The sequence below is a fragment of the Pipistrellus kuhlii genome, unplaced genomic scaffold (assembly GCF_014108245.1).
Source record: "Pipistrellus kuhlii isolate mPipKuh1 unplaced genomic scaffold, mPipKuh1.p scaffold_m20_p_4, whole genome shotgun sequence".
NCBI lineage: Eukaryota > Metazoa > Chordata > Mammalia > Chiroptera > Vespertilionidae > Pipistrellus > Pipistrellus kuhlii.
In genome coordinates, this window is record NW_023425540.1 from 65,606,507 (window position 1) to 65,623,179 (window position 16,673).

Genomic DNA, 16,673 nt, shown 5'->3' on the forward strand with positions numbered 1-16,673 from the left:
CCGGCGGCCGGGCTCCAGCCCCGCAGGACCCGCCGCCCCTTGGAGACCCGCCATCTCTGGTATCCCAGCTCCTCACAGCCGGCCTCCTCCGCTGGGGACCCGGGCTCATTCCCCCGTGCAACCCGCCCCGCCCCCACCTCCCGATTTGTGTGGGAAGTTGCTCTGCGGGTTCGTGGACGCTGGCACCCAGCAGCACCCCCTCGGAACACGGAGCCCGGCCACAGCTCAGACCCCGTCCCGGGAATGGGCTCACCGGCCCGGCCAAAGCCGCCTCCCGGACGCGGACCCCCGCGCGCGTGCGGAGATGCATTCCGGCCTCCGCGTTCCCATCGGGGCGGAGCGCGGTACCTAGAAAACACACATCAGGGGCAGAAAGAGACAACAGGCGCGCGGAGACGTCACGCCTCCCTCCCCCCCCCCCAAAAAAAAATGAAGTCGGGGGTGGGACAGCAGCGGAGGAGGCATCCGTGCACGAAAGGCGCACGGGCAGTCTGTGGACCCAGCCGAGTTAGAACTTCCTTCTTCCCTCCCCTTCGTTCTCCTGGCCTACCTCCCGCCCCTTCCCTTCTCCCCCCACCCCTCCCCCGCCACCCCATCTCTCTCTCTCTCTCTCTCTCTCTCTCTCTCTCTCTCTCTCTCTCTCTCTCTCTCTCTCTCTCTCTCTCTCTCTCTCTCGCGCGCGCGCACACACACACACACACACACACACACACGCACACACACACCCTTGTGTTTGGTGCTGTCGTAAAACCCACGTGTCCAGCCGGGAGGCTGCCAGAGCGCGGAGCCAAGCAGCCCGGGCGCAGCGGCCGGCCGAGCGCAACAGCCCGCTGCTCCGTCCCACGCGCGGCTCCGCTCGCGCCCCGCGCCCCCCGCGGCCTCCGTAGCCGCGCTCGCGGCCGGCCCTCGGGTCTCCCCTCCCGCGCCGCCAGGGGCATGTAGCGCCCCGGGGTGCATGCGCTCCCGCTCGGGGTTCCCGAGACACACGCACCCGCGCACCGGCCGCCGGCGGCTCCGAGTTTCCAGGTAAGACGAGGGTCCCGCGGGGCTGAGTGTCCGGGGGGCCGCCGGGATGGAAGGCCGGAGGTCCCGGGCTGGGGCGGGGGCGGGGGGCGAGGCTGACCCGCCTCCTAGCGCCGGGGCCGGAGCGGCTCGGGCGCCGCGCCACTCCGGCCGGGGTTGGCTCCGGGCTCCGGGCGCCGGCCGGGGTCGGGGGCCGCGTCTCCCAGCAGAGCTCTGCCGGGACGCGCCTCGGCTCCGGGCTCCGGGCTCGGGCGGTGCGGGGTGGGAGCCGGGCGGGCGCCTCCGGCTGCGAGGCCGGGCGGCTTGGATCCTGCGCCCGGCGCGCGGCGCGGCGGCCTCCGAGTAAACTTTGCGCCCCGGCGGAGTTGGGAGGAAGGAGCCGCGGAACCGGGCGGGCTGCTGCCGGCAACGCCAAGGGCTACGTGCGGCTCCCGCTCCGGGGTCTCGGCGGCTGTCCCGCCCGCCCCTCTCCCACCGCAGGCCCGGGGCCCGGCTCACACGCACCCTCCTCTCTGCCCCTCTGCCCCCTCCCAGCGTGAGGCATCGGACATGCTGAAGCCCGGAGAGCCCGGCGGCTCGGCCTTCCTCAAAGTGGACCCCGCCTATCTGCAGCACTGGCAGCACCTCTTCCCGCACGGCGGCGGCGGCGGCCCGCTCAAGGGCGGCGGGGCCGCGGGGCCCCTGGGCGCGCCGCAGCCTCTCCAGCCGCCGCCGCCGCCGCCGCCCCCGGAGCGCGCGGAGCCCCCGCCGGACAGTCTGCGCCCGCGGCCCGCCTCGCTCTCCTCCGCCGCCTCCACCCCGGCCTCCTCCTCCTCCACCTCGGCCTCCTCTGCCTCCTCCTGCGCCGCCGCCGCCGCCGCCGCCGCCGCCGCCGCGCTGGCGGGTCTGTCGGCGCTGCCCGTGGCGCAGCTGCCGGTGTTCGCGCCCCTGGCCGCCGCCGTGGCCGCGGAGTCGCTGCCCCACAAGGACCTGTGCCTGGGCGCCGCCGCGGGCCCGGGGCCCTCCCAGTGCGGCGGCGGCGGCGGCGGGGACGGCCGGGGCGCCCCGCGCTTCCGCTGCAGCGCGGAGGAGCTGGACTATTACCTGTACGGCCAGCAGCGCATGGAGATCATCCCGCTCCACCAGCACACCAGCGACCCCAACAACCGTACGTAGTAGCCGCAGCCAGCGCTCCCGGGGCGCCGGCGCCGTCCGGGGCGGGCGCCCGTCGGGGAGGCGGGTCGGACGGACGAGAGGGACCCCGGGTGGCGGACCGGTCCAGGCGGCGGGCCCGCGCCTCCCGGGGCTCAGTAGCAAAGGTTTCCTGCCGCCCTTAGAGGAGGAGGGAGAAGGGATGGGGATTCCCGGCTGGCACCTCGGGGTTACCTCTTCCCTTTCCGCTCATCCTCTGCTCCGAAGCCCCAAGTCCGGAGGACTGGAGTCGCCCGCCGGCCCGGGCTTTCCGATCTCCGTCCTCCCCGCCTGACGGCGCCTGGGGACGGCCGGCTCGAGGCAGCGCGCGACGGGGAGTCCCAAGAACCAGCTGGCCTGGCCCTGGGGATGGTGTGGGGTGGGGAGGGGGACAAGATAGGACACGGAGTTTTGTGGGGAGCGTGGGTTCCAGGGCTTGCTTCTCCTCTCTGTCCTGCTTCTTGGGGTTAACTGTCAGTTCGTTTTCGGGCTGCAGCATTGTCTAGGACTCGGGAGCGGCCGGGCGCTGCTGGCTGGCCTGGCCTCCCGGGATTAGGAGTTTTGGATAATTCTGGGTCAGTTTCTCCAGCAGGCAGGCATTATTCTTAGGTCTGTCATTTATTTAAAAAAGCAAAATGCCAGCTGCTTAGTGAGGAATTCTCCGCCTTCAGGACAGAGTTGTTCCATGCGGACCCCACATTCTCCTTGTATCCTTGACCCCTTCAGACGTTCGCAATCCGTAGCCGCGTTTGATGGCTTGGCTACTTGTAAAAATGGGGTGACAGTAATCTAGTTTAAGAAGCTCGCTCTCCTTGTCCCCCAACTAAATAGCAAATACCGAATTAAACTTCAGGTCTCGTCCAGCTTCGGTTCCTGTATTCATAATTTCAAACGCGTCCCAAGTATGGTTCCATTTTGAGGTTTTGAAGCAAGGCTCTCCATGAAGACCAAGCATGGTGTATTGCTTTATATCCGATTCTTTTTGGTAACTTCAGAAGATGTGTTCTGTTTACACCCAACGCGTTCAGTACTAAAATATACATCCAGAGACCTCGGGAGAGAACATTGCATCAGGTTTAGAGAGACAGACGAAAAGCAATACAGGATTTGAAAGATCAGCACTTACCATTTTTTTTCCTTTCATTCCTTCATCTAGCGTCTGTGTGAGGATCACAACCATTTGTTATTATTGTATTTTTAATAAGTCCCTTCTTGCAGAATGGCTACCATTCCGTGAACTTTTTAATTCGTTGTACAAGCAAAATCCCTCCTGGTTATAATTATTAGAAGGGCTCCCAAAGTCATTACTTTGATGAAAAAGCACGAGGCATGAGCCTGGTGGTTAAAGTTGTATTAATCTTTTCATAATGGAGGGAGGTAATTGGTCTAATGGAGATCATTATTACTAACAAAAAGAGCGGTTGCCTTTACTTTTTTCCTTCATAGAAGCTGAAGGCAAAGTACTGGCTTAGAAGGAGGGCTTCCACAGATGCTTGCATTTCAGAGTTGCAGAAAATATTTAAAAATTATATTGTCTTAATGGGTTTTTAAAAATATTTCTGTCCTACTGAATTTGTGTAGCTTACAAAGCATTTTTTTTAATGTGAGATAAAAAGATTTTTCTTTGGAAAAGGCATTTCTTACCGCTAAGTGTAAGTGTAGCCACTGTGGGCTGACAGTGCTTCTCGGAGCTCACAGTTTCTCTTCTGAATGAAAACAGTGCCGGGAAAGACACCAGCAGCCTGCTCCGAAGCCCTGGCTGTGTGTGGAGCTTCCTATACTGTTTACAATGCGGTCTTGAGATTCACTGTATTCTCACCAGAGGAAGAATTGGGTTAGGTCCCTAATTAATATATGGTTCTTTGAATCACTTTATTGCCTAGCTAACTTTTTTCCCCCTATGGCCGGAGGAAAGGAAGTATGATTTATTTAAATTCTATTGTGTTAGTCTTTTGGTATATCCTTTGGAGTCTAATGGATCGCTTTAATATGCAAAGTGCATAAGAAAAGATGGAGGGGAAAAGGAAGTCAGACCGTCCTACTAGAGTCACACTTCACGTTGCTCCCTAATTAAAGGGCAGTTGAGAAAGAAAATAGCAGGGGGTCATAGCTCTGTGTAATGCTGGGAGACCAAGTCTCCTTTCTGCGCAAGCAGAGGCATTCGTTTTAAAGCAGAGGATGTGTTTTACAAAGATGAAGTGGAAAGTAATTGAGTTTAATCTAACTAGGGGCTCAAGGATCAGAAATGCAAAGATGGGGGACTGTTTCCCTAGGCTGGGGAAGTTGGTATATTTGTTACTTGAAAGAAAGTGAAAACCAGCGCTCTCCCCCTTCCCAGGTGTATTTGGGTGGGTATGGGAGTGGGGGAGGTGAGAGGCAGGGCAAAGGGAAACACCCATTCATTTATGACCGAGAGAGGTCCCCAGTTTTCCATTCCATCTTTTGCCATTTTCTAAAAGAACGCAGCGAGGAGACGACTCAGCAGTGCTTCGTTTTATTACTTTGCTTGGAGTATAGTTTTTCTCTTTTTCTTACAAGGCTGGGAAAGGGACCTCCTCACTTCTCTAATCCCCACAGAAGAGTAACAGTTTGCCTGGGATCAGCAATCCACTAAGGCGTGTGAATCAGTAACAGTAATCTCACCATGAAACTTTATTGGCGTCTATGGCAAAGGCCATAGCGCAAGGTCTTCTAGCTCTCTTTCTCCCTCTCCCCCCAAAAAGATTTAAAAGCAGCAGAAACCATGCAAGCTAGGTGAGTGAGCTGTTCCATTATATTTCTGATATCCAACTCCATGTATCCCATTTATTCTAGGGTTGACGCACACTTTCCACGGAAGCTCTGAATGCTTGGCTGCCTCTTCTTTCATCTCTGTAAAGTCCGGTGGGGCAATGTGTGGTATAATTGGGGGGTGGGACCCTTCCTTCCTCTTCTTGTCTTACTACCCTCATTGCTGCTGGGTTGCCTGAAGCCACTGGTTCCCTCAGGCTGTGTCAGTGGCCTCTTCTCAGGTTCCGGTGCCGGTGCCTTGCTTGAAACCCTGTCACTACTTCTTGGAAGGTGGAAAGAGCCCTGGGGCTGTGCCTGGAATCTGTGTTTGTATGGCCAGGTCTGGGCCGGTTAACTTGGCATACCTTTTTTGGGAGCTGCTCTCTCCTGTACCAGACTAGCACTAAGGACCCCACCCAGTTTCTTGCACCAGGACATTCTGCAGCTTTCCCAGCAGAAGGTCACTGTCCCCTCCTGGGTCAGCGGAGTCCTGCTACCCAGGGAACAGCACCAGGAACAGCAAGGGCCCAAGGCTTTCCGGTTGGTAGTGCCACCCTTTCCAAGAGTTTGGGGAGAGTGTCCAGGGGGGAGAGAGAGAAATCTGCACCCAACACTGTTTTGTCTGTTTGGGAGTCAGGGTAAGAGGTAGAGGAGAGTGAGTATTTTCTGACATTCCCTAATCTCTTCCCACCCAGTTGGGGGGAAAAATGGGTCCCGTTTAGAAAGCGTCTGGGCCGAGTTACCCACCAGCAAGCTGTCCTGCCACGAGGCACCCTCTGCACCCCTGAGTCCCAGCTGCCCATGGCCAGCTAGTGGCTTAGACTCCAGACCTGGTCCCTGGTGGGAGGGAGGATGGGCATCAGTGTGTGGGTTTGTATGTTTCATAGTTCCCTTTTCTCTTTCCCGTCTTTTCTGTGTGCAGGCCCAATCCCACCCCATAACACGCATGATTTAGTTATTTTACATCATTCCTTATCTCGCGCCCTGAAACTGAACATAGAGCCATATATTAGATTGAGGTTAGAAGAGGTGGCGACTGTTTATTTAAGGTGATAAAATGGTCCATCAGCAGTAATCTCCATCGATATGTGCCACCAGGAGATGAAGGATGAGGGGACAAGCCACAATTAATTGCCCTATAGTTTTGTAGGAGCGAGTGGAGCCAGCCCAGACCCGCTTCGATCTCTTCTCGCGCCTCCTATTCATCATCTCCGCCTGGTATATGGCGGCTTCGCAGGGGCAGGGCTGCGCGGTTTATCTCCATGCAATATTCTCTCACCGCACACATGGGCGCTCCCACTTAATTTATAAATACAGGTGTGGGGAGACTAGTAAAATCCACATTTCCTCTTTCCCTCTTTCTTTCCCTTCCCATTTTGTCTCTCTCTCCCTTGGCCCCAGGGTCCAGCTGGCCGGCCCAGCCTCAGCCAGGCTGAGCTTGGAAAACCCAAGCCTCCATCTGAAGTTGGCCAGGAGCTTTAAACTCGCCTCCGGAGAGTCCTCCAGGAGGTTCAATGGCAGCTGGGCTTCCCCTAGGGCCCAGCCACAACGGATCCCTTTCTGGTGGCTGGGCTAACTCACTGGCCTCTGGATCTGCTGAGGAGCCTGGAAGACCCCTGCCGGGTGGGAGGAGAACAAGGCCTAGGAAGGGTCTCCAGACTTCTGTGGCCTTGCAAAAAAGCCCTGCGCTGGTAGGAAGGGAGTGAGGCCTTCAAAATGCACACTGGGTTGGGGGGCTCCAGGTCGCAGCCCCACTGTTCCCTGCATACTTCGCCCATAACCAGTTGCTGCCCTTAACCAGTTGCTGCTGGAGGGCCAGAGAGAGTGCTGTCTGGATGTGAACTCTGGTGCAGGAGGTTACCAGCTACCCAGCTGGGACTGCTCTATGTCCCTGCGGCCAGCCTCCCCAAAATGCAGCAACTATTCCCTCCGTTGCCACGCCCAGAGCACACTAGAGGCTTGCCAGCAGGCGGCAATCCTGGGGAAGAGCCATCAAGCAGGGATCAATGGGTGCTGCCCCCACTGCACTGGGCCTGCAAGACTGAGGCAGCGGCCCTCCGTGGTGGTTGGGGAGAATTCACCGTCCTGCAGTTACCTCTGCCTTTGTGGGGGAGGCAGTGGGGACAGATTTTCACCTGCTCCTTGGTTCCCTTTCCAGAGGATCAATGGAGGCTGCCTGTGCCTGGGCTTGGGGGTTGGGGGTGGGGGATGTCCAAGCTCCCTTTGTTACCACACAGGTCTTTGGCCTCTCCAGACACTAAAATGAAGTCCAAAAGGTTTTATATTTTACCTTTCCTAAAACAACAAAAAATGAAAATACCTAAACAAACACCCTATGGCCTATTTTGCCCCCCCCCCCCCTTAATATAGATTTATTTTCAATTACAAAAGTAAAACATCCAAACCGTACAAAGGCTATGAAATGAAGAGTGAAAGTCTGCTCCTCACTCCCCTTGGCCTGGCCTCCTGAAGCCAGGAGGTGAGGGAGTCTGTAACTTAGTAACACCTCATTCCCTTATTCAGAAACCCGTAGCAAGGGCCTTTACAGACCTATTCAAGATAGAAAAGCGAGCTTATATTATAAATATAAGAAAAGATTGCTTATATTTCTGATACTAAAATGGCATTTCAGAGGATATTATAATATTTCTCACAGTTATAGAAAACCCTTTATGATTAATAACTACGAACTTGTAGAAAGCTTACCCTGATTTTAAGAGAAAGTAAGAACCTTTATTTGCCCCCTCTTTACGAATTCAAATAGGCTTGTATTATGGATTGCTTGGCATGGAATGCTGTGTGTAATATATGTAGTGTGTGTAATATATGTAGTGTGTGTGTGAGAGAGAGGAAGAGAGAGAAAGAGATAGGTGATAGATGATAGATAGATAGATAGATAGATAGATAGATAGATTGATTGATTTGGGCATTTAGCTCACTTCTCCTTCAAACCTTTTCGTGTAGGTGTTCATGGCTTGCTGTCTAGAAAACACTGCTAGAATGTTTGTCTACTTGTGCCACGTTTGTCAACCCCTGGTAATAAGTTACTTGTTTTAAACATCCTTAAGCTTCTTTGGGACTCCAAGGCATAAGTCAGAAACCAAATGTTTTCAATGACAGAGCCGGTATATTAAAACAACAACAACAACAACCCAGTAACCTTAGAATATAAAGTATTTTGCTGCAATTGGTCAACTTTTCTGACAGAATATTTTGCTAAGGCACAAAGTGGTTTATAAATTCAGAAGACTCATGCTGGGTGGACTAGTTACAGTGGACTGGCCTTGCCTACTCTCCTGTGGACCTAAATATTCTCATCTTCTAAGTACTGGGAGCCTCAGCTTTTCCCTCTGCAAATGCTACTAAGTTTTTTTCAACCTCCCCCGTAGACAATGAAACTTAAGTTGAAGAGAGAGCCTTAGAGGACTTCTTAAAGAAAGGACTCGTGTATCATGTATAACAAATATTAAGATTGTGCTTGTTTGGGGGGGAGGGGTTGTGGCTGAAGTTAGTACTTTTGCTCCTTACATTATTTCTGATATAGTTGGTGAGACGTTCCATGTTGTGGAGCTATTGGAACTTGACAGAATCCCCACTATGTACTGTTAGGGGAATGAGTACTAAACACTTTTGCTTCTCATTGAGTCAATCAGAAAGGGATAGTCAGTTAATAAAAAACTGGGGGTGATTTATTTATGGACATATTGCATTTGTTTAGTCATTTGTTTTAAGCTATTTTTGCTAAGGTGATGAAAGGCCATCTCTGAAGTTAGATACCAAAACTGAAAATTATGGGCATTATCTATTTACTTTCCAATTTATTCTCTTACTTTATCCCAAAACTGAAGAGTGTGGGAAAGAGGGAGAGAAATGTCTGTAATTCAATCAGCGATTTTGTGGCCCCCAAAGAGTGATTTCAGTGAAATAATCCTATTGATTGAGTTTGGACATAAAATTCTTCCAGCTCTCATTAGTCTTCCTAAATCTCTGTAGTTTTGGAGGCTTTGGAGTCAGGCAGACCTGATAGTGAATCTTTCTCTACCAGTTTCTAGTTTCTGATCCATGATCAAGTTACACTGCTCAATTGCTTCATCTGCAAAATGGGAATCATGACATCTGGACAATAGGGCTATTGTTTGGGTTAAGATAGGTAGATGCCTGGAACATAGTTGGCACTTTTGTTTTTCTTTTCATTCCCCCTTTATTTAGAAGTTTTTATTTTCACGGTCAGAATCTTGAGAGGGTGTGTGAAGTGCATGTGTTCTGGAAGGGTTGATGTGTGGAGAATGAGTATGCCTTCTATCCAGGCCCTAAGGTCAAAAGCAGAGCCGGACACTGTCTTTTTACATTAGTTTATGTTGCTGGATGAGGGGGGCTTTGTGTGATGTTGGCCCAGTGGCATGGACACATCACTCCCTGCAGAAACAGGTGGTTGTTTTTCACTTGAGGGGCCCGGGACACCTCCAAGAAGCTGCACTCCGAGGTCCTTTTATCCCCTGGGCTCTCTGGGGAGAAGTGGAGTAGCTGAACCAGGAGAAGCAGAGCTGACTGGGTCCTTCCTTTCCCTGAGATAGGATGCTGGCATAGTCTACCCTCAGCAAGCTGTGAAGCCAATGGCAAAACCAGGGTTCCCTTACAATGCTGGGTTTGAGGAAGCGTTTCTTCCTTGAAAGTTCTTCAATGACTCCCTTTGCCACTAGTTCCTTGAGCATTTTGTTTTGTTTTGTTTTTGTCTGTTTCAGCATGAAGATGGCACACCCTGTGTGATCCATCAGGACTGGCTACAACCAAAGCCCAGCCCAGAGAAACCCCCAGGGCCACCTCCCACCCAGCACCGTTTCCCCTGTGGGTACTGGCTCACTATCAGGCCCAGGGCCACAGGGCTCCATGGCTGGGGGCGCCTCTGCTCCCCAAGGAGGCTGGGCCCGGGAGGGCTGGTCTGGCCTGGCCAGCGGGCGCCTAGGAGGCTGTCTCCCCAGGCAGGTCTGCTGGGCTGGGGCGCAGACACGGCGGCTCCGCCAGGCCCATTAATAACCCGGAGGGCGCTGCGCTCCGACAGCACGGTCGTCGCCGCAGGCCCTGCTCCCCGTGGCCGCCCGGTCTCTTACCTCCAGTTTTGAGTGGAAGCACCCTGGGTGTCTACAGCCCCGGCCCGGGGTGGGGGGGTCCCTGGGGTGGGAGGGTCCCTGCGAGCTGGGGGACATCGGAGAGAAACAGCTTCACAACAACTCGCAGTGTCTGAGGCAGGAAGAATGGTAGCATTTGGCCAGGACGTCCACCGTCTGGGCAGGCGTGGGGGCCCTCTCCATGGAACCTGCGTACTGATCGTTAAAGACCCATTAATTACCCGATCGATCGTTACATTTGCTATTTTGTTTCTTTTTGGCTTCTGGGAAGAGCCGGCACGCGAGCATGGGCTCCCCTAACCTGCCGGGAACATCCTTCCTCCCCCCTTCGGCCCCCTCCCCCCGGCTGCAGCGCGGAGAGTGGGCGCTGCCGGGCGCTAGGGGACCCCGCGCCCCCCGGGGTGGGGGTGGGGGCTGTGTCTGGGGCGCAGGCTCTGCCCCTGGGTCGCTGGAGTGGGGGCGTGGGCCAGAGGAGTGGGAATGGCAGTGCCCACCTGCACTAGTAACTCTTCTTTTAAATTTTTTATTAAGATATTATATGTGTACATACCTTACCAATCCCCAACCCCCCTGCACTGGGGACTTTTAAAGTGTCTCCTATCCCCGTCAAAAGTGGCGAGCCACATGTCTCCAGGCGACCCCTGTAAGAATCTCCCCTAGATATAGCAAACCGGCCGGAGACAGGCTTTCTGCCTCGGGCTTTTTCTTCCTGGTACAATCCACACCATTGGAAACACCTGATGGAGAGAACTCGCTCGCGGGAGCCGGGAGGCTCTGAGGGACCTGGAGGCGGAGGGGAGAGGGGGGAGAGCTGGAAGCCGGGACGGAGAAGAAGGCGCGAACCCACGGTCCAGCGGAGACCACAGCGCCGCCGCCGCCGCCGCCCACACCGGGCTTGGAAGGCATTTAGGAATCCCCGGGGGGGGGGGGGGGGGGGGAAGGGGTTTCTGACCCGATACCAGGCGGCTTTGGGTAAAGCGAATTCCAAGGGGGCGATGTGGGTTCCCCTCTTCCCCTGCTCCCAGGAGCCTCCGCGCCCTCGCGCCTTCACCTCCCTCCCCTGCTGGTGGCTGCTGGGGCGGGGATGCTTTGGTGTCGGGAATGTACCCCAGGGTGGGCCGCTAGAGCTGCCGAGTTAACTTCTCCTTTCCTCCCTTTTCCCTCCCTCCCTCCCGCGTGTCCCCGGCAGGTTGCGACATGTGCGCGGACAACCGCCACGGAGAGTGCCCCATGCACGGGCCGCTGCACTCGCTGCGCCGGCTGGTGAGCACGGGCAGCGCCGCGGCCGCCGCGCCCCCGCCCGAGGTGCCCGAGTGGCTGCGGGACCTGCCGCGCGAGGTGTGCCTGTGCACCAGCACCGTGCCCGGCCTGGCCTACGGCATCTGCGCGGCGCAGAGGATCCAGCAGGGCACCTGGATCGGGCCCTTCCAGGGCGTCCTCCTGCCCCCGGAGAAGGTGCAGGCCGGCGCGGTGAGAAACACGCAGCATCTCTGGGAGGTAAGTCTGCCCGCCCGCAACCTAACGGAGCCGGAGAGTTGGGGCCTCCGAGAGTCTGGCCCTTGGAGGGTGGCAACTTCGGGGAGAACGTCCCTTGTTTTCTAGGATAGTGGAGAATAGACGTCTCTGGTCACGTAAATGCCTGGTGTTTGCACCCTCTGCTGTAATGATGCGAGGTGCTCCACCTGACACAAAGGCAACCAAGCCAGGGACACAGGGCCTGCAGGTTTCCCAGGGTGGAATCCCTTAAGGAGCTTCTGTTGCAGCTGAGATGGATTTGGTCTTTGATATCCTTTCTTCTTGAGAGAAAGAGAAACCAGCTGAGGAGGTGGAGCAGAGGGCTTGGCCCTTGGGGATGTGAGCTGGGTGAACTTTTTGTCCCATTCTAAGCTCTTGCAGAGTATTGTTGAGGACTGGGCAAAAAGGAACATAAGCATAAATAGGGGGAAAAGAGTCAAGCTCATTTTTTGTGAGATAAAAACAATTTTGTAAACACCGAATCTGAGAGACTGCAACATGTTTCATTCATAACTTTTTCAAAGTTCCCACAGTGAGGAAATTGTAGTCTCAGAATCAGAAATCGCAAGTTCCGGTTCTTCTCTGTTCTCCTTTGCGGTACAGTGATGCAATCTTGAAGAAAATAAAAAATTAAAACACAGGGACACTTTGTGACAATAACCCAGTTGAAGACAATGCTTCAATAGCACAATCTTACCTGACACTATTATTTAAAAATAAACCACCTCTTTGAAAAAGGTTAACCAAAGCTTTCTCCCAAAGCGTCCTGGTTGGTTATTGAGGTCCACTCCTGCAGAGATAGACCCTTAGCCTGTAGGCCATGCCCCCACTAGTTAGCCACCTCCCACCCCTGCAGTTACTTATGAAATACAAGATGCTTACTCTTCAGGTTAAGACTTCTAGCATGTTGCCTGACCGAGGCCAGGCAATATAATGGAGTGGGAATAGCCAGAAAAGGAAGTTTCTGAGATGTCAGTGGCCAAGCTGGCATGGACCTTAGGGCTCCATTAATGGGTCATTTCTACAGCAGCTTGCCCCTCACACTTGGCTCAGTGGCCAGTCAAGATGATTATTTTCACTGTGAGCTGCCTCCTATTCACTAACTAAAACTCATGGGACTCAATAACCCAGTCATATTTTTTGCTGAGCCCTCATTCTGCCCAGCACTATGTTAGCCCTGGAGATACTGTATTGTGAAAAGCAGGGTATAACAAATATTAGGGACCCAGCCTCCAGAACCCTTACATGACTGTTGGCAGTGGGATATTGAGGCCTGTGCCCCAAAGCTTCCATGGATGGGGAGGAGCTCAGAGTATGAGCTCACAGCCCAACACCCCAAGATGACTGAATAGGGGATATGAGCTACATATGCCATAGGGCAAGCATGTCAAACTAAAGACTCACAGGCCTCATTTATTTAAATGAGGTCTGCAGCCCAAGAGCCATGAGTTTGTCATACTTGCATAAGGTATGAGCTAAGTTTCCTGCAGTTATCTACTGGTGCCCTGTGCCTGGCTCCCAGGTTTTATTTCACTTCTAAAGTGAAATTTAGTCCTTCTGAATAAGATTCTTAAATGAGGGGGAAAAAATAGTTGGGCATATTTATTTTACCAAATAGTGCCTTTTCTCTTTTTAACAGAAATTTTTATAGGAAAAGAAGGCAGGAGAAAATGGGTTGGTATGGTACATTAGAGGCACGTTAGAAGTTAGAACTTTTGGACAGAAAAAAAAAATGACAAGTGGAAAATAAAGCATCTGGTTTCAAAATATTCCCCAGTTGTTTTTTGTTTCTAATTAATTGTAACCTCCAATGTGGTTTAAAGATTATAAAAACACTTCTGGTCAGTTTTCATATTCCAGTGGTGTTATTTGGTACTCTAATACCATACAGTTAAAGATCTGCCAATACTTTTCTGAGGAAATTATGAAGCAGTTGTTCAGTGGTACAGATTTGCTCTATCTGAGACTGTTAAAAAGTGAACATTATTGCCCTTTGATGACTTGGGGTTAGAGTGCCAGGGGACAAATCCATAAACATGAAGAAAAAAAAAAAATCCTATAGTTTTAAGGTTTTTTTTTTTTTTTTTTTTTTTTTTTTTTTTTGTGTGTGTGTGTGTGTGTGTGTGTGTGTTTTCCCCCCTAAATGGCTGTGGATGATTGGGATGTTGTCAGGAGACCACTATGCATGTGGAACATAGTTGATATATAATAAACTAAAAACATGGAGCCTTTCTTTTATTACCTTTACTTGTACTTGATGAAGTTTAAATTCTGTTTTAGTAAAGAGACTGGGAAATTTAATTAGGTTTTGTTGTTGTTGATACTTCAATAGACATAAAGTGAGTTTTACCCATTGTTTGTGTGAGCTGAGTGTGTTGGGGGTGGTGATGCATAGAAGTGGTTCTGTGTTCTAAAAATGAGTTGCTTGGTGTATGCATTAATGATCTACAGGTCCCTTCTCCCAAGTCAGGGCAGTCTATTTGTTTTTATCATCTGTAGAAACAGTTAGAATAACACACGTTTAGGAGATTGAAGGGATATTAAATGCAGCCATGAAATGTATCAGTCTCCTGAGAGATCATGTAAAATGTAACTGACTGGGGCCAGGGAACTTAGAGTCGATGTCTGTTGGTAAGAAAAAGCTCTTTAATAGGTTTCAGATTTTTATTAGTATCATTTATTTTTAAGCATTGTGATTTATTATTTTTATGAAATGTGACTATTTGAATTAAGTTATATTTATAACAGAAGATTCTAAATGTTGGATTGTTCCTTAAATTTTATTATTTCCTTTCAAACCTAATTCAATTGTGAAAAATTCTAATCATTTTATTATTTATATTTAGAAAGAATCAGTAATTGGAATACACTGAAGGTCTATAGGAAATTTTGGCAATAATTATTTATTGTGTGACTCATGTAAAAATTATCCATTTAAAAAACACACTCTTTTAGATATCTTCCAGAATATCACATTGACATAAAGCAGATCTTTAAAAAAATTAAAAGCAGTTGAATCATGACTATTTTATTTAAAAAGTCAACTGGAATCGTTTTTCTTTCTCACATTTTTTTCAAGTCACTTGCTGATGAAGAAATGTCTTTATATTTAGAGTTCAATACTCAGGTCCTGATGGATCTTACCAGGGTTACTTATCTTTATTTCAGTACAATAAATGGATTGCTAATCTTTTCCCGTCACTGTTTCCAAGTAGATGATGGATTTTTGTTTCGGTTTACAGTTCATTGTTTTTAGTATGGTTGTACTTTATTATACACATGAAGGCTTATTAGAGAAAACATCAGATTCACCTTAGTTACTTCTTTTGTTTAATAATTAAAAGCTATATTTTCTTTGTAGAAAAATGACTTTTTAATATTTAACATACATCAGCTATGGAGAACTTGTTTGATTGGTTTGTAAGTGTGTTAACGTCTTTGTGTATAATCCTGGTTTTTAAGAATATAGCGATTTAAAGAAAGTTCAATATCATTCTGTTACCTTCAATACGTTTTGTCTTTTATTGATAGCATTTATCCACATAAAAAAGGAATTATAATAGTTATTTGGAAATTCTCATGCTAGTGAGGTTTCATCCAGATATGCATCCTTTACTTGTACTCGATGAAATCCAAATAATTTCTCCTTAAAAAAAGTTCTAAGAGTTTTTCTTTTTTTTTTTAGCAATAAGTGACAGTATTTTTTTTTTTTTTGTAATTTAAGGAGATTAATAAGCTAAAAGCCAAATTATTAATCTATTTTTGGCTAGTTTTTAAAAAAAAAATCAGAATTTTAATATGTTCTATAAGAAATAATAAATTCAGATAGTTTAAAACAAAAACATTACAGGATGGATTAAATAATCACTTGCCTTGCTTACGAACATTTATTCCAACAAGACTTGAATGCATGACATATTTCTAGCTCTTTGGACGTAATGGGAAAAATCTTTCTGAATGTTTTGCAAAGAAAACATAGTCTTTCTCAGCAATTAGGTCTTATTGATGAGAGTGAGATAATTTTATCCTAATGTGTTTTCTAATAAAGAGGTGAAAAGGCACATTTGATTCCAACATTTATGAAAACATTATCTCAATTATTAATGTGCTCTTTTCCCTTTGAGATAAATTAATCTAGTTGCACATGGTTTTCCCTCTCTGTTTAACATCAGAATTTAATATGGCTGGACCTGAGGAATGTACACTGTATACTTAAAATTCTACTGGAATAAAATACGGAAGTTTAAAATAGTTACAGTTTAAGATAGGCCAGAATTACTCGGGCCTTTCAATTCAAAGTCTGATTTGACAAGAAATTTTAGCAATGATGACAAAATAAATTGTACCTATTTTCACCCTAAAAAAATTATTCTGCTAATTGAACTAATGTAATGACTAGTTAGGATTACAGTCAAGGTACTAGAAAGGGATTTAATTTTATAGAACCTGTTTTCCCTTTGCCTGAGTAAATTTGAGTGTCTCATTTTCACTTGTACTATGTGGACACTTCCATTATTTTTCTTCAGAAAATCAAAAGGGATAACATAATATGGTTCTCTTTGTGGTTTGATGTTGTGCCATAATATTTTAGATTTAATAAGAGTTTTGCTTTTAAGCAAATGGTCTATTTTTCATCATTAACATTTAAGTTAGGTCAAAAGACTTTAATGAAAACCAATATTAAAAATATATTACACATTGCTGCATGTTTATATTTCAAAACCATCATAGGTAATTGGTACTAGAAGGAAATGAATTGATTTTATATTTTAAACATATTTTATGTTTCTATAAATGACCCAATTCCATTTATAGTACTGTACCCATTTGTATGGATTTAGATGTTGAAATAAACTAATTATTTTAAATTAAAATAATTTTAAAATCAAATTAAAATCATTTAAAAAATTGTTCCATTGATAGTACTGTAACTGTATACTCCATATTTTGCTTTATAGATTTGGCTCAATTTGGCTTGACTCATCAAAACACCAGGGGGATAGAATTATGTGGCTGTCACCGTTATAGTGAAGTAAAAATTGTGTTTCTCAGTAATTTATCACTTAATAC

The 16,673-nt window shown here is 49.2% G+C and overlaps 1 protein-coding gene across 3 annotated transcripts in view; it reads left to right on the top strand.

The window, feature by feature from the left end:
• Positions 1-676: 676 nt before the first annotated feature.
• The window catches only part of PRDM6 (PR/SET domain 6), a 100,979-nt gene continuing 84,982 nt past the window's right edge, over positions 677-16,673 (top strand). For all 3 annotated transcript variants that reach the window (XR_006739816.1, XM_045571883.1, XM_045571884.1), the window contains exons 1-3: positions 677-1,026; positions 1,558-2,170; positions 11,278-11,585. Coding sequence is in view for 2 of the 3 variants with exons in the window: in XM_045571883.1 (XP_045427839.1) it covers positions 1,573-2,170; positions 11,278-11,585 (906 nt within the window). In the remaining variant the exon portion in view is untranslated. The remainder of the gene's footprint in view (positions 1,027-1,557; positions 2,171-11,277; positions 11,586-16,673) is intronic.